The sequence below is a fragment of the Cervus elaphus genome, chromosome 14 (assembly GCF_910594005.1).
Source record: "Cervus elaphus chromosome 14, mCerEla1.1, whole genome shotgun sequence".
Classification (NCBI taxonomy): domain Eukaryota; kingdom Metazoa; phylum Chordata; class Mammalia; order Artiodactyla; family Cervidae; genus Cervus; species Cervus elaphus.
The window spans coordinates 57,898,572-57,920,461 of NC_057828.1; the positions used below are offsets into that span (position 1 = coordinate 57,898,572).

The 21,890-nt window shown below is 39.7% G+C and overlaps 1 protein-coding gene across 7 annotated transcripts in view; it reads left to right on the plus strand.

The window, feature by feature from the left end:
- RABGAP1L (RAB GTPase activating protein 1 like) overlaps positions 1-21,890 on the plus strand; it is a 671,327-nt gene that overhangs the window by 629,170 nt on the left and 20,267 nt on the right. For 4 of the 7 annotated variants that reach the window (XM_043922777.1, XM_043922776.1, XM_043922781.1 and 1 more), the window contains 2 exons: positions 5,947-6,039; positions 16,742-16,852. In XM_043922777.1, coding sequence (XP_043778712.1) covers positions 5,947-6,039; positions 16,742-16,852 — 204 coding nt within the window. Of the gene's footprint in view, positions 1-5,946; positions 6,040-6,223; positions 6,533-7,070; positions 12,536-16,741; positions 16,853-21,890 lie in introns of those variants that run through there. The other 3 variants (XM_043922778.1, XM_043922784.1, XM_043922783.1) reach the window with 2 other exon arrangements.

Sequence of the window (21,890 nt, forward strand, 5' to 3'; positions counted from 1 at the left end):
TGTTACCAGAGACTCGGGGCTTGGCGGGGGTGGAGGGGGGTGGTGAAATGGGTGAAAGGGGGTCAAAAGGTACAGACTTTCAGTTGTAAATAAGTAAGTCACAGGGATGTAGCGTACAGCATGGTGTCCATAGTTAATAATACTGTACTGCATATTTGAAAGTTACTGAGAGAACAGATCTTAAAAGTTCTCATCACAAGATGAAGTGAGGCAGTAACAGTAGAGACAGATGTTAACTAAACTGAATTTGGTGATCATTTTGCAATGTGTACACATATCAAATCATATATCTTGAAACTAGTAAATGTCATTTGTCAATTATTCCTCAATAAAAATGACTCTTATGTTCTCTGAAGGTTTCCCCCAGTTGTTGTACAGTCGCTCAGTTGTGTCCGACTCTTTGCGACCTCATGGACTGCAGCACACCAAGCTTCCCTGTCCTTCACCATCTCCCGGAGCTTGCTCAAACTCAAATCCTTTGAGTTGGTGATGCCATCCAACCATCTCATCCTCTGTCATCCCCTTCTGCCTTCAGTCTTTCCCAGCATCAGAGTCTTTTCTGATGAGTTAGTTCTTTGCATTAGTGACTGAAGTATTGGAGCTTCAGCTTCATCATCATGCTTCCAATGAATATTTAGGACTGATTTCCTTTATGATTGGCTGGTTGGATCTCCTTGAAGTCCAAGGGACACTCAAGAATCTTCTCCACGTACCCTGGGGTGGGGGTGTAAATTAACTCTTTCCCTCCTCCTAGTACTAAAAACTCAAAAAGAGTCAGGGTAGCTTCTTTTGCTGAACACCATGAGGAGGGTGAAGTTAAGCCTAAAGGACATGCTCCCTCTTCTTAGATGTCTTCTCCTCTTGATGTCTTCCCAGTTATTTCATTCTAAGTCCTTTAGGCTTTTGCAAGCTTACTATTAGAATTTTGGTTGCCAGTAATCCACTTTCTGTTCACATTTTGATGGGAGGGACTCAATTAAAAATTCTCAGTCTGAGTACCTCCCACCCCCTATAACCAAGAAATGTGGTGCTATACTGCTTATTTATTTTTTTCTCTACCCGGTGATTAATATATTAAATTAGAATCATTGATGTTTAGTTTAAGAAATTATCTGACATGAGTAAGAGCAGTAGTACATAATGGTTAATACCTTTGGCCTGTTAATTTTTTAGGCACTCAGACCTCTGACAGTCAGGAAAGTATTAACTAGATCTTATCAGTCTTTTTAAAACATAGTGATTTACTTTGCCAGCATTTGTATAGATCAGTAAATAGTTTTGTATTTATTTTTGAAATAAGATTCATCAAGCCAGAAATAAATGCCTCTTACAGGTGAGTGGCCCCTTGTTAAAAATTAGCAAAGGGAAGTATAGGAATGTTTGATTGGGCAAGGAAGTTTACATAAACCAGTCATAACGAAAAGTCCTCCTTATTGAGGTGCTCTCCCCCACCCCAGCAAATTTCTTCTTAATCATGCTTGTACCCTTTATGAACATCTGCTGTTGGATTTATGAAACTATATGGTAATTAGACACATAATTAGCGCTATGTCTAGACCGTCAACTTCTCAAGAAGCTTTGCCTCAATCATCTGGTCCCAGGCACTAGATCCGAGTGGTCGAAGAAGACGGACTGTGCAGGCAGACTGCCAGGATCCCATTGCTGACTCCATTTATTGGCTGTATGATGTTGGGCAAGTTACCTGTCTTGGGCAAACACTCTCCAAGTATTGCTTGGATTTTATTTGTAAAATAAAATTTTTTAAATTTATCTTAATTGTTTGGAGGCTTTAAATATAGAGTTTTCTAATATAGAGTTTTCTAAATTATACCTCTAAAACTATTAGGAAATTCTTTGGCGTGAAGGCATTTCATGTTTTCTTAATGCCAATTACCACTGATCAAAGGCCTTCCCAGGTGGCTCAGTGGTAAAGAATCTGTCTATAATGCAAGAGATGCAGGTTCTGTCCTTGGGTCAGGAAGATCCCCTGGAGAAAAAAATGGCAACCCATTCCAGTATTCTTGCCTGGGAAATCCCATGGACAGAGGTATTCAAAATAATGTAATAAAAATATGAAGTGAGGTGATAACCTAGATGGGCATGATTACTGAAGTAAAGATTATTAAGACAAATTCACCTAAAATTAATTGATATACAACAAAACCTTGTATATACATATATATTTTTTCTCTCGGAGTCATATAAAAACAGGACATCAGTGCTTTAAATGAAAAGGAGAGAGAGAGAACATGGGAAATGGAGAATGTTGAGCATACAGTAGTCACTCCTTATCTGTAGTTTCACTTTCCAAGGTTTCAGTTACTCTAATCAGCTGCAATCCTAAAATACTAAATGGAAAATTCCAGAAATGAACAAATGAAAAATCCATAAGTTTTAAATTTTGAGCTGTTCTGATTAGGGTCCACTATCCTGCTGAGTCCTCCCAGGATTCGAATCACCCCCTTGCCCAGCGTATCCACACTGTGTTCCCACCAGGAGTCGCTTAACAGCCGCCTTGGTTATCAGATCAGCAGTCTGATATCACAGTGCTTGTGTCCAAGTAACCCTTTTATTACAGCATGTAATGATTGTTCTATAATTATTATTGTTATTGTTCCTATGTATAGGAAAAAATAGAGTGTACGTAGAGTTTGGTCCTGTTTGCAGTCTGACAACCAATATGGATGAGAGGGAACTACTGTATTCTTATTCATTCTTTGCTTTCTGTATCTCCTACTGAGGCCAGCTTGATTAACCTTGAGAAAGAATAAGGCAAATTAGTAATTATAGTCATTCCTCAGTATCCATAGAGAATTAGTTCCAGGACCCCCCATAGATACCAAACTCCATGAATACTCAAGTCCCTTACACAAAATCGTGTAGTATTTGCATATAACCTACACACATGCTTTCCTATACTTTAAATCTCATTGCTCAAGTGCACAATTACATTAAATTTATGTAACTTAAGGGAAAATATACCTATACTACTCTTGAGATCATAGGTTGTTTAATTTTAATAATTCTTAATGACTTTCTGTGTTTTTAATTAAAACTACTTACTGAAGAAGTTTTTTAATATTACATTCCCTAAAATAAAATCAATTTTGTCCTGAAATACAGTTTTTAAAACCACAACCGTCTATTTTCTTTGATTATCTCATAAACGACAGGAGTTTCACATCAGCTCTCCTTCCTCCTCCACCTTTTTTTCCTTTTACTTTGTGCCAATCACAGGTGGATGCTCAATATCACCCCACAGCACAAGATAAATAAGCTTGGAAGGTTTCCTAGCAACATATTGTTCTGGGAACCTGCTCTATTTTCCTGAACAAGATGAAGCCAAACATCCTAGAATCTCAGCCAGATGGGAAAGGATTAGCTTACTGAGGGGTGTTTAATGCATTTTTAAAATATTTCCCTTTGAAATGAACCTCTTAACATAAGTAACAAGGTTGACTTTTAAAAGGACACCCTTTTACGTGTTAACAAAAACCCCTCAGTCATAAATAGTTTCAATTGAAAAAATACAGTTTTAGAAGAAATTCTCTAGAGACAAGCTTATAATATGTAATTGACTTACTGGTGAATGAATCCATTTCAGAACCATGTAGAAAATGCTTCCTCCTAAGATTGATGTTCCTGGGCTTCCGAGGTGGCACTAGTGGTAAAGAGCCTACCGGCCAGTGCAGAAGACAAAAGAGACTTGGGTTGGGTCCTTGGGTTGGGAAGATCCCCTGGAGCGGGGCATGGCAACCAACCCACTCCAGTATTTTTGCCTGGAGAATCCCCATGAACAGAGGGCCCTGGCGGGCTCCAGTCCAATAGAGTCACAAGTCAGACATGACTGAAGCGACTTAGCGTGCGTGTAAGACTGATGTTCAGTCTGGTACCCAGTGGTGCCAGTATTCAGCTACACAAAAATATTTACATGTTGTCTAATACTTCCTTCTCATCTTGTGGGTAAGTGGCTGCTGGAGTAGGCTCCCTCCTCCTCACAAATCCTTTCACTTCTCGCCTTGACCCCTCCTCCTAGGGACACCGGGGAAACCCCTCTCGTGGCTTAAAACGCTGGGACTTCTTCCTTTTTCTCCCCAGCTTCAGGCGACTGCAGTTCCAGTGATCTGTCATTTCATCTTGAGAATCTGTTTTTGGTTTTCAGAGTATATGATAAGTACAGAGAAAAGAAAACTGGATAAAATTGTCCTTCTCAAAGTCAAGAAATATAATGTCGTTGCTGTTTTGTTAGTACGTGATCATTTATATTTTCCTCCTTGTTCATCAATGATCTTAAGGCCATACAGTTGGCAGGTGGCATTTTTCTGCCTTGCGCTCAAGTTGGCCACAGTGTAGTGTTGAAGGTCTCTGGAGACGGTAGTAAAGATTAGAGTTTCTTATGCCAGTATTCAGTAATGGTTTTGCAATTCAGTTAACATGCTGGAAAGTGTCCTTTCATCTTGTCTTCCTGGGTAGGCAGTCCCTGTCAGCCAAATGAATATTGTCGTCGTGTGATTGTTGAATGATTTACACTACCTGATGGGCTTGGACTGTGTGAAACTTCCCAGTTGTGATAAAAAGCAAATAATTCCAGTACTCACAGTGTGCTTGGATGGGAAGAACAAAGTAATTAGAATAACCTAGTGTCTTTGCTTTTTATTGAACAAATTCTCTGACCAGATTCGAGAGAATTGAAACAATCCTTACCCCAGGAAACCATAAGTTTATTTTATTTTCCTTCTGCTGCTTTCCATCCTCTCTGTCGCACGCGCACACACACACACACACACACACACGTTTTCTAAATGCCAGGATTTAAACTTGACAAAATGCAATCTGTTGAGGGCCTCCTAGGGGCCAGTTACTTTGGTGGTTGTCATGATGGAGGCTGAGGAGCATCAACACATGGTCCTTGCCTTCACTGAGTCCCCAAGAATTTAGCCAAGTAACACACTTGTTTTCTTTTTAAAACTTTAGCTTCATGTTAGGACCTAAACATTAAGGGGAGATTTTGATGTTTAAAGGAATTCTGTAAATTTGGATTGTTCAAGAATAACCTAAAAGTAGACTTAGTCTGTTATATAAAATATATGACAGATTATAATGGATTAATTTTTATAATATTTTCTAGAAACACTGTTTTTAAAATCCCATGAACCAGACGTTGCTTTAGATACTTTATGTCATTTAATTCTCTTGACAACCATTATGAAATAGAAATCGTTTGCCTACCTGTTCTAGAATCTGCTTTCTCTCCTGTATATAGGTTCCATTAAAAATTTTTCTTTGTTGCTCAGCCTTTTTATAAAATAATAACTATGATTTTTAACACGGCAGAAGAATGAATTTTACTTTGAGAAAAGCAGCTAACAGAAGTAATAGCACTGTTAAATACGTTAACAAGGAAAAGGGGTGCTTTGCCAGCAATGCTGTAGAACAGACATGGACCAACTACAGCTCACTTTGGTAAATAAAGTTTTGTTGGAACATGACCACACTCATTTGTTTGCATATCACCTATCTGCAGTTTTTGTATAGTAACAACAGTGGAGTTGTAACCTAGACTGTATGGCCCACATAGCCTAAAATATATGCTATTGGGACCTTTACAGAAAAACTTTAAAAGCGAAAGTGTTAATCTCTCAGTCATGTCCGACTCTGGACTGTAGCCTGCCAGGCTCCTGTGTCCATTGAATCCTCCAGGCAGGAACACTGAAGTGAGTAGCCATTCCCTTCTCCAAGGGATCTTCCCAACCCAGGGATGGAACCCAGGTCTCCCACATTGCAGGCAGATTCTTTAACATCTGAGCCACCAGAGAGTCTAGATTTCTCCCCTTCATTGAGTCAGGTGTACTCCTTTAGAAAGCCAGAGACTTCGTTGGGAAACACATCAGAAAATGGTTTCGTAAATGATTTTTTCCTAACTTGGTTTTCCTCTCAACCCGGCAGGTACCAACCAAGAAGCTAAAGAAATATGAGAAAGAATATCAGACAATGCGAGAGAGTCAGCTGCAGCAGGAAGACCCGATGGATAGATACAAGGTATGGGAGACACGTGTCACCTGTCTGAGCCAATGTCTTCTTTCCCCTAAAGCCGCAATTGGGAGACATTCGTTCCCCCTATTCCTTCTTGATTGATGTTAACTCTGACTTTGCTCAATGTCCAGGTATGTTTTCATCTCAGGAGACTCCTGAGTAGCCAAACATAATATTTCTTTTCTTTCAGTTTGTATATTTGTAGGTAACTTCACCTGTTGCATTTATACTGGGAGTCTTCATAAGAAGCTGAAAGAAAGGGAAAAAGAAAAGAGAGAAAGTGGCTATCAACTACTTTCAAAAATGAGGAAAAAAAAAGAAAAATGGCAAAGTACGGTTTTAGCTGTGCACGGTCACATCCACAAAGACTTTTAGAAGGCGAACTGTTCCAAGACTGGTACAAGAATGTTTCAGACTTATCCCTGTTTGTAGCCAATGTTAAAGATACAAACTCATTCAAAAGTAAAAAATAAAAACCACAAAAGGTATATTGAGCACAGTCATGGTGTTTGTTGCAACATTTATTTCCATGAACAAATTTATAAAAAACAGTGACATTTCATTACAGAGTTCAGTTCCAAAATGAAAATGATTCAGTTTAATATCCCAGTTAGTTGCAGTATTTTTTAAAAGTTGGGCTGGTTATAGTGATGTCCTCAATGGTAATTAGCAACAGTTTCCATAAAGCAGTGTTGGGGAAATACTGACCCCAACCTTACTTTTTTCTGACTGAAATATTAGTGTCTCTCTTCAGCATGTTTTAATTCTTCAGATTCCTACAGACGTATAATGATTCCCTCTCCACACCAGTACATTAGGATAAGAGAATACTGTATTCATACACTGAGTCCCAGCAATGCTGAAACAACTTGCCAAAAAAAGTACTGTGATGACATTGTTAATTAAACCACTCACTGTGAGATGCCTTCCACTTCTGTAGCTGGAGTGGCCTTTATGTCGTCAGAGAGCTGGCCACCGGCCACTGCAGCCACGCAGTCTGTCTTGTTTCTGTTGCTGAATTGAATAGCATGGAACATTGACATAGAGGAGTGGTGGAAGGCAGTATGGATTCTGTAGTCAGATCTGAGTTCAAAACGTGAATTTCTGAAAAAGAAGACAGGATTTGGAGTCCAAGTTGAGGGTTTTAACCTCTATGCCACTGTTCAGCATCTTAGACTAATTATTGGACCTCTTCTGCATCTGTAAAATGAGTAGCATACACGTTTCCTTGAAGAATTGTTGCGAAGATGAGGTACGTTGTATGCAAAGTACCCAGCACATAGTTGGTGTTCAGTAAATGGTTGTTATTAGCCTTATTAGGCCTGCTGCCTCAAATTACCCAATTATTACTAGAATAATATCCCCTTAATTTGTGTCTGCCCCACCAGTCCCTCACTTCTCTTTCTCCTATTTCTCCCAAGTATTGTTAACCTAATAATCTAACATAAGTATGTTTCTCCCTTTGTTTATTAAACTAGCTGACAGTAGAATTCCCACATACTGCTATGCAGATAACTATTACCATATAAAGTACTCATAGTTGGAAGCTAATTTCCACCGCTCAATAAAACCAATTTTAATGTAGCTTATGTAGCATGCTGCTGTAGAAAGCTTTGAAGTAGTAATTATAAAATATTTTTAAGAATCCAAAATGAAACTCTCCTGCTGCTTGCATCATTCTGATTTTCTTATTGCTGCCATCATTCTGAGTGAAGTCTGGGAAGGGTTCTTTAAATAGAAGACAGGGAAATGAAAGACTAAAATTGTGTATTCAAATTCAGTCTGGAACTGAACTTGTTATTGTTTCTTATATCCTTTTTATGTCAAAGCAGGCACATATAAGTGAATAGTACAATGCTATTATTATTATTTTCTTAAAAAGTGACTATCACACATATACTATTGATGTGTACAATTTTTACTGAGAAGTCAAAGTAGAATTAAACTTATTTTTGCCATTTGTTTTGAACAAAGGTACTACTTTTCAGCTTAAATGCTCTATTTATGTATATAAGATATCCTCTATAGGTTTTTTTGTGTTATTATAATAGCTTGCTAATGCATCATTCAGCTAATATTCCTATACCCTTTTAATAATGTCTAAAAATTTGTACTGGAGATAAACCTGGTAAAGTTACGGTCCTCACGTTATAATTACATTTTCAAAGTGAGAGTGGAGCACATGGTGTTCACCCATCAGGAGATTTGTTCTTTCAGATAGTCAATATCTAGTTTAAGAAACTAATTACAGTTTTATTCATTAACTTAGGAAAGTATCTTAGAAAATACATTTTAGCATCTTATAAATTTAATCCTGTCAAGAGTAAGATCTATGCCCTGGGCATAAGCACTTTACAATTCATTGTTCATGTCCAGGAACTGGGAACCTAGATATGAAAATTCTCAAGAATAACTTGGGGAAGATCTTTGAAGGCATTGAGTCAGAACTTACACAGTTCACTAACAATCCCTCCTCAACAGTTAGGATCTGTAGTGTTTAAAATGCCTTGTTTACCCCCTAGTTTGCCTCCTAGCTTAATTCAAGAGAATTAAGAAGGTTGTATCAATTAAAAACAAAGACCCAGAAATGTCATACCTTATGATATTCCAAGAGATTTTTTTTCAGCTTGATACTGTTTCTCTTGGGCATGCTGGGGTACTGAAAGGGCTGTTTCAGGGAAACCAGACATGGATTTAAAGCTCCAACAAAGTAGAGATAACTTGCAGCACTCACATTCTTGCTGTGTCTATCTAAACATGTGTTTTGTGTCTATTTTTATGACATATGAAAATGTCTACTCTTGAGGTTATGTCAGCATACTCACCTGTACCTAACACTTGATGAAATGGCATCGGTATAAATTTAAATTTTGGAACCCTAAGCATAATGCAAATGTTCTGGAATTTGATAATGGTGACAGTTGTACAACTTTGAGAATGTAGAAAAACCACTGAATTGTACATTTTAGAAAGATGAATTTTTGATAATGTGAATTATGTCCTCCCCGCCAAAAAAGACCTGCCAAGCTAAATGTCCCAAGAGAATTAACATCTGCCTGCCATGTTTTTTTCATAAACCTCAGTCATACCAGAGGTACCTGTGCAGGAACCATGCTTAAAGGAGGGAGGTCTCCTGTCAGAGTTAATCGATGACTGTAGATCCTGTATGTCCTCATATTTATAAGGGAAAGGCCAGCCAACAAAAGTGGGTGATGAATTCATCCTTATGTGTATGTGTGTATGTTTATATACATATATGTATGCACATAGACAAAACCTATAAATAGGTAATGCATACATATGCACAGTGCCTGTGCTACCTGGTCTTGGAATAAGTTTGTATTTGAAACTCAGTGAGCTCTGTAATGACTGCTTACAGCCTCTGGTTACTCTTTCTGTTTTATCTTCATGACTAGATTCCAAGATACAGAAAGGAAACTTTATTGGAAGAAGAATGTACAGTATTTATTATAAGCCTCTTTTATTATCCTTCTTAAGTTTGACCTGGCCGGATTTGTGTAGTGATTTTTATTTGCTCTGATGTTTTGGTTTGCATATTTATAAATTTCAGATTAAGCGAAATACAAGGTAAAGAGTTGTCTGTAGAAATACATCATGTATACTTTCATCTGGGGATTTATACAATCCCCAGAAAACAAACATTCATGGATATGTACAGCTGTTTTAGTCATTTTAAAAATTAGTAGCCAAGCACCTAATAGGTGGTTATCAAGTTCAGAAGTTTAAATATTGTTTTTTATTTTAAGATGATGAACTGTTTTCATTTGAGGGAAGTTAGTTTTCTAATGATGTAATCATTAATGGCAATTTTAGAGAACTACAGCCTTCATCTGTCTTTAGAAGATGATATGCTTTTCTTGTTTAATTAAAGAAAGAACTACTTGTACAAATGTGAGTTAAGCCTTCAAAAAGCACAGCTAATTAATTAAATTCAGTGAATTTCCCAAAGTGTAATGAAGGTTATATTATTACCTATTCTGGTTGGGCAAATCCTAGAAAGAATCAGGAATGTTTAAAACCCTCTTGGGTTTTGGGAGACAGTATTATAAATACATAGTTTCTAATTGAAGGATCTTATCTATATTCAGTATAATTAAATTTAGAATGTTTAACTTCTTTCTTGAGGTTAGACATAATACTTTTTTTTTCTTTTTTAACTAAAATGTAATTCAAACAGAAAGAAAATGACTCCTGTAATTTCACAGAAGGTTTTACTTGCCCATACTAATTTTTGTAGAGCAGTTGTCCCTGCATGTAATTTAAAATTAAGCTGTTTAATTATAAATAGTACAAACAAGGTTTTCTAAATAAAGCTTAATTTGTATTTGTATTATTTGCTATCCTTACATATCTAAGGAAATAATTTACAACAGTGATCATATTTTGTTTTTAAATTATGCTAAAGTTTAAATTATACTAATCATATCTGGAAAAAAATGATCCTCACCCCTGCCCCATTTTGTTTTGTTTTGTTTTCGTATTGGACCCTTCCTTACTCATAGAAGTTAAGAGAAGTGAATCCGTCTTTGAAAAATGTTTTTCATCCAATGAAAATAAACATATTTTATTATTTTTCACATCACAGAGATGTTACTGGCTTTTGGAAATATTTGTTATGAAATCACATGCTTTTAATGAATAGTGATAATCAAGAGGATGGTTTCTATCTATCTGTGACAACTTAACTATAAACCTCAGATGGCTGCCGCTCTTTTTCTTTTTGCTCTTGGCTAACTCATGTACTCACTGCTGTAGGATGGTGGAGAAGGCAAACCTAGGCTCTCTTGATGCTTCTGGAGCCACTTAGCTAAGAAGGAGCAGGTGGTTTCTGATGATGCTTGTCTGCTGATTGAGTTATACTTAACACTCAGGGGAGATACAAAGGTTATGCATATTAAGAATTTCTCAGTATGTTTATCAATGGTCTTTAGAATTAATGCTCCAAAATTTTTCTTCAATTTTTAGTACGTCTTGTTTCCTGTTAGAGGAGGATGACTGGAAAATTACATCACACTCCTGTTTCTACATCATCTGTAACCCATTTGCTTTTTAAAAATTTGATGTATACGCTAGAGTAGTAGAGAGATTTATAAACCATATGGCCCGTGGGCCAAATATGGCCCACTGCCTGTTTTTGTAAATAAAGTTTTATTGGAACACAGCCACATGCTTATTATCTATCACTGTTTTTACACAACAATGGCAGAGTTGAGTAGCTGCAACAAAGACCATATGGCCTACAAAGCCTGAAATATTTACTGTCTGGGCGTTTACATTAAAAGTTTGCTGACCCCTGTGCTAGAGTATAATCTAAGATGGTTCTTAAATGCTAAAAGAAATTCAGTCTGGTTTGCCAACTGCCAGTTAGTTACTACTGACAAGATTTTCTCTTTAGTTTGACATTTAAAATTGTTTAAATTTCCACCAGAAAGATAAAACTGGCTGTGTTGGGTGAAGGAAGAGGATGAAATGATTTCAGATATCCAGATTTGCTTTCTCAAATCTCATCTACAATGTAGACATTTAAACATTTTTGTCTGTAGGCATTTGTCTTTAAATGTCAAAAAAACTGATGAAATTTGAATATGATGACTATCAAGGCTTTTGAAAGAGGCACCCAGAAGAAGAAAGGTGAGAGTTGAGTGTGTTGTTGCTAATAAAATTGCCCTGAGTCTTTTAGGAAAACATTTTCTCTGGACCCTGGAATGTCTTTAAAAGCATGTGCCAAGAATTCATTATAGCAGCAGACAGCAAGCACACCCAAAATACTGAGCTAGAGTTTATAAAGCCGCCTCCTTCTCCATCATTTTTTCCTTTAAGGCTGAGTTTATTTTCTTCTGATTGCCAGCTTCACATTTCTCTGGTTTCTCATCTTGGAAAAAATCACTTTCACCATTCATTATACTGCTTCACCCAAACTCCAATCCCCAGACACGAAGGAGACCTGGGACCTTCGTTTTTCTTTCTCATTTCCCTGACCAACAATATAATTCCATTGCCTGAAGATGAAATATTTTGCAAGGTTGCTGGCTTTGTCATGCCTGAAGATGAAATATTTTGCAAGCTTTCTGGCTTTATCATTGAAGGAAGTTCCTTCCGCCCAGTTCTTAACAACACAGTGTAAACAACTCACACCCTAGTTGCAAATAGTTCCACAGACAGCGTTTGCATCAGTCGTGCGGACTGCAAATAGCAGTGTGGAGAGGGAGGAGCTTAGTGTATCACTCTTCGCTCCCATTGGCTGCCTCAAGTATAATTTCTTCCATCAAACGTTAGCTGTCCTGGAGAGAGCATAGAGTAAATGACACTCTAAGGAAAAACAACAGAGCAAAATAGCATTACCAAGTGTCTGTTTTTTGTTATCACCATTTCCTAATTGTATTAGTAGGTGTGCAATTTCATTGGATATTCTTTTTTTTTTTTTTCAATTGTCTTTGTACCTATGATTGAAAACGATAGTTGGTCTGTGACTTTTGAGGAGGTAAGTTTTTTTGTCTGTGTGTGTCTGTAACATCAGCGTCTGTCTCTCCGAAAAATGCAGTATCCTCCTCCCCCAAGATACTAATCCAACTTTCCTGGTTACACATCTCCTATGCAGGGGGGATGAAACTAAGGAGAAAAGTTGCTCTCTGCTTTTTGTGCACATGTTGTTAACTGTGTGACATGGAGGAGGTTTCCAAGAGTGTGATGTAAATTTGCAGGGTTATGTAAGCCTTGTCTCCTGTAGTCTTTTCCGAAAGGCAAGGGAAGCAATTTGCCTGTGTTGTCTATGGGCTCTGAGCGGTCAGCACATCTGCTCGGGCAGACGTGTGGCGTGTGAGCATTTCTGCCCTGGCTGAGGTTAGGGGGCCACTTCAGTCTTTCTCTGGTGGACACCCTTGCCAACATTTCAGAATGAACCAGGCAAGATTACTACCTTTCCCAAAGCTAACCTATCTTCTTTAGTATAAAGGCAAACTGTTTCTTGAATCAGTCAGTTCTAAAAACAGTTTTGACTCCTCAGAAAGGCTGGAAGAGACAGCCAAGTCATGTCATCTCTCTTTACCCCGTGGTAAGTGTGGGCAGGTTCTTCTTCACGGAAAGTCTCCATCTGACCACCCCCAGGTTCATACTTTGGAGGACGATACTGCATTTTTGGCCCCAGAGCTTGCTTCCCCACGTGTCTGTGAGTGCAGAACAGGAGTCCACACTCCCCACCGTGCTGCTTGCTTTGCAGACACTGAACTGAAGCTTCTTGCTAGAGCAAAAGCCAGTAGGCTTGCCCCCTAGGCTATTTTGCTTTTTAGGGACCCCCGTGTGTGTGTGTGCTCAGTCGTGTCCAACTCTGCAACCCCAGGAGCCAGCTGTAGCCCACCACATTCTCTGTCCGTGGGATTATCCAGACAACACTGCTGGAGAGGGTTACCATTTCCTCCTCTGGGGGATCTTTCTGACCCAGGGATTGAACACACATCTCCCACTTTGGCAGGCAAATTCTTTACCGCAGAGCCACCTGGAAAGCCTAACAGACCCTCAGACACCCATAATTTCTCCCAGATCTTCCTCTTTCCATCCCACTCCCTGGGCATTGTGTCAAAGGTTCGAGTGGTGACAATCATGGTAATAGGAAATGGCCGGTCAAGTTTCAGCTGCGCTCATACCTCTTTCTTATATAGCATAACCCATCAGACATTTATTTCTAATCAATAGTGAAGTAGCTACCTGGTGTGTTTTTTAAGTTCTTTGAACAAAGTGTGTGTCCACTAGTGTTGTATGCCTTTCATGTGAAGTGAAACTGAAAGTCGCTCAGTCGTGTCCGACTCTTTGTGACTCCATGGACTAGTCCATAGAATTCTCCATAGCCTTTTCCTTCTCCAAGGGATCTTCCCAATCCAGGAATCAAACCCAGGTCTCCTGCATTGCGGGTGGATTCTTTACCAGCTGAGCCACAAGGGAAGCCCAAGAATACTGGAATGGGTAGCCTATCCTTGCTCCAGGAGATCTTCCCACCCCAGGAATCAAACCGGGGTCTCCTGCATTGCAGGCGGATTCTTTACCAACTGAGCTATGAGGGAAGCCCCTTACCTGGAGGTTGTTTTAACTTGGTTCTAAGCCTTTGACACTGTAACGTGAAAAACTGGTAGCTGCAACATTTCCACTTGTGCCAAATTAATGCAATGTAAATAAATAGTTGAGGGAGCTCTTTGTGCCTTGGAGACCTCCAAGTGCAACTTCAGGAGAAATAGGACACTTGGGAATAGGTATTCAAGTCATCCTACCGTGGTCTCTTTTGAAGGGATTTATCAAGAAATGAGAAAAATCTCTTCCCGGCCTGAAGCATTCTGCCTTGTGAAATATGTTATGATGAAATTGTGCTGGATATTGCTGCTGCTTTCTGACAAGGAGGGAGTTTATTGGAAAAGTTTCTGAATGATATTTTTTTAATCTAAGTTTCCACCCAGTATGTAAGTTGTACCCACAAAAAGGGGTCATAGTTTGATAGATCAGAATGAGAGACTAATCTCTATCCCCTGCTAGAATTTGGATGACTTCAGCACAGACTAAAAGATTCAAGGGTAGACCCAAACAGTATTTGAAGGGTATAATTTTCCCATACAAATATGTACACTATCTTTCCAGGAATATATCTTGGGGAAGGGTTCCTGGAAAGGTGGCAGTTTTGAGGGATTCCATTGTATCTTAGTCACAGAGGTGCACCCATTATAGTTTCACATAGCTTCTATTAGGAGTAAACTTTTAAAAAGTTCTTGTTCTGGCATTTTATCCTCTCCAATGAAATTGATATTCTGAATTACTTTTTATTTTTTAACAACTTTTTAAACACATGTATTACAAATTTATTGTAGACAACTTGGAAACATTAAAAAAAAAGACAACAATAATAATAATCCACTATCCACAGTTAATATTATTTGTGTTATTATAAAAATGGGATTTTCTAGTTACTTGTCTATTTTTTTCCTCATAAGATAACATACAGGCTACCCCAGTGGGCCAGTGGTAAAGAGTCCGCCTGCCAATGCAGGAGAAGCGGGTTCGATCCCTGGGTTGGGAGGATCCCCTGGAGAAGGAAATGGCAACCTACTCCAGTATTCTTGCCTGGGAAATCCCATGGACAGAGGAGCCTGGCGGGCTACAGTCCATGGGGTCACAAAAGAGCCAGACACCACTTAGCGACTAAACAGCACATTAATACATACAAAGATAGCATGCAGATTTCTCCTGTCATTAGATATTTTTTACTTATGTGTTAACACTCTATTGGGATTGTTTTCTTTTTCAGTAGCTCTCTTTTTCAAAAATGTTTTGACTGTTCCCGACTATCCCAGTCTGTGTTTTCCAAAGGAAAAGATAGAAGTGGGCCCTGTTGCCTGAGTGCAGTCAACGTGCAAGTTTGTTCTTTGGCTTCTCTGCTGGCCCTGTTTTTGGATCTTCTGCCTCCATAAAGAGTCTCAGGCTTTGCCCTTACCATCTGTTTCTTAGCCCGTTTCTAAAAGACAAAAAGAAGTTAGGTTTTCCTCTTTTCAAGTCCAGGTTGTTCTATAGAAGATAAAATTCACTCCCTGCCCCTCCCTCTGCTCTACCCCTCTGCCCCTCACTCCAGTCTGATACACTGCCTTCCAGGGCGTAGAGAAGGCGTAGATTCGTCTTCTGGTTGCGCAACACTGCTTTGTCTTGAGTTTTTGCCGCGCTTGCAGAAAACGCTGTTGGGAGTGTAAATCTGAAAAACAGGAAGGTCTCATCACATTGATGTCTTTCCTGTCAGCTCTCTTTTGAATCATCTGTAACTGCTAACAATAGCAAAGACAGCACTTTTGATACTTTGAAATGGAGGACACTAAATTGCTCTTGGGAAAATAGAGTGAATGTACACAGTTTATAATGACTGGTTAAGGGGAGTCCATGCTTCATAAGAATGAGTGACTTGCTTCTTTCATCATAGAGCTGTTTCACATTTTTTTCTGGGAGTTCAAGGGGAAAAAAAACCAACTCAGCCATTTATTTTACCCAGAATCTTTTAATTTGAAGTTTTGTGTTTTTTTTTTTTTTAAAAAGCATAACAAACTCTGAGACGTTATCATAAGGACTGTTGCTCATACCAACAAAGAAATTGGCCTTCAAAAAAGTAAATGCCTTCATATCCAAAAAGAATGAAAATATCAGTTGATAGCAAAACAGACCAAACTGTGTATCTTAAATATACTCAATTAATTTAAACCCTGAAATGGGAAAAACATTTCAGAGAAATGCCTAGCGGTTTTCGCAATTTCATCCCTACTGTCGTGCAGTTTCCTTTGTGGTCCAGGGTGGGATTATCGTGCATGTTTCCAGCAAAGACTTGCCTGTGTCTGCCTTCTGGGTCTCTATGAAAATCTCACAGGATTGGGGGTGGCTTTGGAAAGTTTGCTTTCCGTGGCATGGTTTTTATGATGAAGCCCTGTCTGGGGGGCTGACGGGGTTGTAGTTTCACCGGGTAGAGTTCTGCAGCTGCACCGCTCGCTTAACCCACCGTTGTTTCCCAGACAGCAGTCCTGCCTTCCTGTGCCACTCGCGCCTTCTCCTTCTGACACTTCCAAAAGTTCACTTTGCTGTTTTTGTCGCTTGTCTTTCCTCACCAGCTCCATCGGTGTCTGATAGTACGTCCAGGCACTAATGCCCACCTCTGGCTATTGCTCTTTTTCTGCAGAGGGAGAACCGGAGATTACAGGAGGCCAGCATGAGGCTGGAACAGGAGAATGACGACCTTGCTCACGAACTAGTAACCAGCAAGATTGCTCTGCGGAATGATTTGGATCAGGTAAGCCTGGTTTCATGAGGTAGAAATAAGACTGTGGTGACGTCCTCCAGGGCAAGGACCAAGTTGCTCTCAGAGCAGTCCCACCAGGGCTTGCTCTCTGCTTGTTGCTGAGTCAGCTGCTTGACGGGTGAATGGGTGGGCGGCATGCAAGAGAGTGGCAGGTGGGAGGGGACTGTTGTGCTCCTTGGAGATGGTGAAAAACACAAGCCTTTGGGGTTTCAGTCATTTCCAAACAGCGTGTGTAAGATACTTAAAAAAAAAAAAAAAAAGCTCTAAGCTTCTCTGGTGTCGCTCCTCTTAATCTCTTGTTTTAGTCACTAAGTGGTGTCCGACTCTTTCACAACCCCATGGACTGTAGCCTGCCAGGCTCTTCGGTCCATGGGATTTCCCAGGTAAGAATACTAGAGTGGGTTGCCATTTCCTTCTCTGGGGGATCTTCCTGACCCAGGGATTGAACCCACGTCTCTTGCCTTCTTCACCACCGAGCCAGCAGGGATGCCCTCTTAATCTCTTTTCCTAAACCAAGGACTTACAGCATCATTACCTGAAAATATCAGTCACCAGGAGTATATTAATGCCACTCTAACATTTTATAGTTACTATACATTTTGCTCCAAGATTTCTCATCTATAGTAAATGTGAGGATTTTATATGAAGCTTGTACATTGAGATATGTGTATTGGTGGACTGACAGGCATCCTAGGGGCAGAGAGCCAGGACTGCCTGGGTGTCAATCCTGGCATCACCACTTACTAAACACATGACCCAGGGCCATCCTTAACTTGCCTGTAGGTTTCAAACAGTGTTTCCCTCATAGGGAAGATGTGAGAATTAAATGAAGTAAAGCACTACAGTAGTATGTGTTCAATAAACATTAGCTGTTGCTAGGAAGCCCTTAAATTCTTTAACTTCCTCGTCCTTTCCAACAGTACTCATAGCTTTAGGACTTACTGTTTTTCCGTTGCTAGTGTCTTTGGAAATAATTGGCAATATAGAAGGAATCTTGCACAGTTTTAAAATCATCATACTATTTTCTAACTTTTAAAATGTGAGTATTCCCAATGGCGCAGGGTCAAAAAAGTTGAAACTTAGACTGGCTGAATCTGTTTAAAAAAAAGGCTTTACCTGTACTCTAAGTATGCCTTGGCAATATTTAAAATGCAGATCCATTGGTAATATAAATATGATTGGATGTTTAAAATGGAAGGTTTTTTTTTTTTTAATGTTTAAAAACGGTCCCTGCCACAACTCCTTTTCCCATATAAACAGCTAATTTTGCAGCTCAGAAGTTTTAACCACAGTAAGTTGTTGTTTGTGTTGTTGCTATTGTTCAGTTGCAAAGTTGTGTCCAACTCTTTGTGACCCCATAGACTGTAGCACACCAGGCCTCCCTGTCCTTCACTGTTTCCTGGAGTTTGGTCAAACACATGTCCACTGGGTCAGTAATGCTATCTAACCATGGCATTCCCTGCTGCCCCCTTCTCTTCCTACCTTCAATCTTTGCCAGCCTTAGAGTCTTCTCCATTGAGTCAGCTCTTTGAATCAGGTGGCCAAAGTATTGGAGCTTCAGCTTTAGCATCAGTCCTGCCAATGAGTATTCAGGGTTTGTTTCCTTTAGGATTGACCACAGTAAGATGGGAGATAAAAACCACTGTTTGTTAAGAAAAGTGCTGAAAGGGGAGAGGAGAAAGCTGAAGGAGTCAACGCTAACTGTAGTTTCAAAATAAAACAGAAACTGTGCTGCTTGGGACAGGAAATAGAAGGTGGAAGCAGCAGCCCTATGGGGGTGGGAATTGCCCTTTTGATCACAAATTGCATCAGCCAGCCCATTTGCAAGCTGTTAGAGGCAAAATGAAAAATGTGTGACTAAGAGAGTCAGAACCAAAGAAGGCAGAAGGGTCCCATTCAACAGGGCCATTGACCCAGCATGACCTTGACTGTTTTACTTCTGTCAGAAGTAAGACCATTGTGGTGACTCAGTACTATAATGAAATTTTTTGCTCCATATTAACTTTCCAGATGACCTTGACTGACACTTGATTCTGCCATTTTGAATATTTTAGCCATTAATAGTTTTCTTAAGATGGCTAGCTGAGTGAAAAAGTTTTACACTAAATCTGTTGTGGTAATTGTTCCATAATGTATGTAATTCGGTCATTTTTTTGTACACCTTAAACTTACACAGTGCTATATGTCACCTCTATCTCAATAAATCTAAAAGGAAAAAAAGTTTTAAGAAGTTAGACTTAATTGGGATGCAATGAAATGAGTTAGAGTTGTAAATTGAAAGTTTTGTGTGAAATGTATTTGTTATATGTTTAGCCTTTAAAAGGTAGAACAATAGTGAAATTAAATATTTACTGAATTCCTACTATTCACCAAGCACTTTATTTAGCAGTTTATAAGCATCATCTCATTTAATTTTCCTAATGACTCCATTAAGCAGGTATTTTAATCTTCCATTTTATAAATGAGGCAACTGGCATATCTACCATTACTTGAAAAGCTATCCTTTAAAAAATAGTTCAGTTCAGTCGCTCAGTCGTGTCCAACTCTTTGCAACCGCATGAATTGCAGCATGCCAGGCCTCCCTGTCTATCACCAACTCCCGGAGTTTACTCAAACTCATGTCCATTTAGTCGGTGATACCATCCAGCCATCTCATCCTCTGTCATCCCCTTCTCCTCCTGCCCCCAATCCCTCCCAGCATCAGGATCTTTTCCAATGAGTCAACTCTTCGCATGAGGTGGCCAAAGTATTGGAGTTTCAGCTTCAGCGTCAGTCCTTCCAATGGACACCCAGGACTGATCTCCTTTAGGATGGACTGGTTGGATCTCCTTGCAGTCCAAGGGACTCTCAAGAGGCTTCTCCAACACCACAGTTCAAAAGCATCAATTTTTCGGCGCTCCGCTTTCTTCACAGACAACTCTCACATCCATACATGACCACTGGAAAAACCATAGCCTTGAACAGACGGACCTTTGTTGGCAAAGTAATGTCTCTGCTTTCTAATATGCTATCTAGGTTGGTCATAACTTTCCTTCCAAAAAATAGAGACTTGCATGAAAATATACATGCAAAGTTGTTTACTGCAGTGTTACTTACAAGAATAAAAAAATGAAATAAGGTATATGTCCAGTAGAAAGGATGAAGGCACATCTGTAAAATATCTTTTTGGAATAATTTTTTAAAAACAATGAGAAGATAATGATATAATAATATTTTTTAAAAAGTAAATTTATCTGTGTATAATGTTTACATCTAAATTGCAAGGGATATATGCTCACCCGGGGCCATCCTGGAGGAAAGGAAAGGAGGCTGGAATCTACCTTGTGACAGGAGAAAGGCCGACAAGAAAATAGAAATACATCAAACTGTTGCTACGGGAGGAACTCACCTGGTGGCGCGGTAGATGAGAATCCACATGCCAATTCAGGGAACACAGATTTGACCTCTGGTCCGGGAAAACTGCACGTGCCGAGGAACAGCTAAGCCTGTGTGTCACAACCACGGAACCCGTGCCGTAGGGGCCCGCGAGCCGCAGCTGCTGAGCCCGTGTGCTGCTACTGTTGAAGCCCTCACATCTAGAGCCCGTGCTCTGCAATAAGAGAAGCGACCACAATGAGAAGCCCAGGCACTGCAAAGAAGAGGAGCCTCCCCGCTCACCACAGCTAGAGAAAAGCCTGATGCCACCACAAACTACCGAGGCCTAATAAAAAATACAGAGACAAGAGTCTGGGGGAACTAGAAAGGTGAATTTAATCCTCAGCTGGCAGAAGGGGCACAGCAAGCACATGCCTCGAAAATTGTGCCCCACTTCCATGAGGAATCTGTGCTCTGCCTAGTCACTCAGTCTTGTCCGACTCTTCTCGACCACATGGACTAGCCTGCCAGGCTCCTCTGTTGTTGGGGATTCTCCAGGCAAGAATACTGGAGTGGGTTGCCATACCCTCCTCCAGGGGACCTTCCCAACCCAGGGATGGAACCCAGGTCAGTCGAACCCAGGTCATTCGAACCCAGGTCTTGCGCGTTGGGGGTGGATTCTTTACCATCTGAGCTACCAGGAAAGCCCATGAGGCATCCAGAGGATTCTACAGATGAGGGCTTGCCCTCAGGGGTTAGTGATGAGGAACAAAGGTGTAAAGATACTGTATTCTTCCTCTTGCATTGTTTCAAAAACAGTTGCAGACTCCCTCAGCCTGTTAATTGGTTCTGGCAGTCCCATAGCCTAGTAGTTGACCCTGTTGTCTTTTGTGTATTGTACTGTGGCCTTCTTTCTATAATGTAAAAAGAGAAAAAACTATGGAGTGCTCTGTAAAGAGAGTGCTGTAAAGTGAAGTGAGCACCAGATACAGGATTAATTAGCATAGAGTTAAAGGATAGTAGGTGCAGAGGCAGCTCACGCAGAGCTAGCGGGCAGAAAAGCAAGCTTAGTTACAGCTACAAATTAGGACCTGTTAAGAGAAAAACTAGGAGTGATTAGGCCTGCTCACTGTTCTCTCCATCTTCTTTGTTCTCAGGAAAGGAAAGTAAAACTCATTCTTCTTTTTTCCCTTTTCATTGCAACACACCTAAGTGCAGCAATAAAGACCCAAGGCACCCAAAAATCAAAATAAAGAACAAATTAATTTTTGAAAACTCTAAAAAATGTTCCTATTAGATATCTCTGGGTGATAAGAGTAAGTCTAATTTTTATCTTCATCTTTATACTTTTTTTCAATTATTTATCTTTTCTAAGAAGACCTTAAATTACTTAAGTGCATTTGGTTAGAGGCTTCCCTGGTGGCTCAGACAGTAAAGAATCTGCCTGAAATGTGGGAGACCCGGGTTCAATCCCTGGGTCAGGAAGATCCCCTGGAGAAGGAAATGGCAACCCACTCCAATATTCTTGTTTGGACAATCCCATGGACAAAGAAGATTGTCAGGCTACAGCCCATGTGGTTGCAAAGAGTTGAGCACGACTAATATTTTTACCCTTGGTTAAGTAATAACATGCCTTATAACATTTATGATCAGAAAAATGTATTATTTTAAAAAT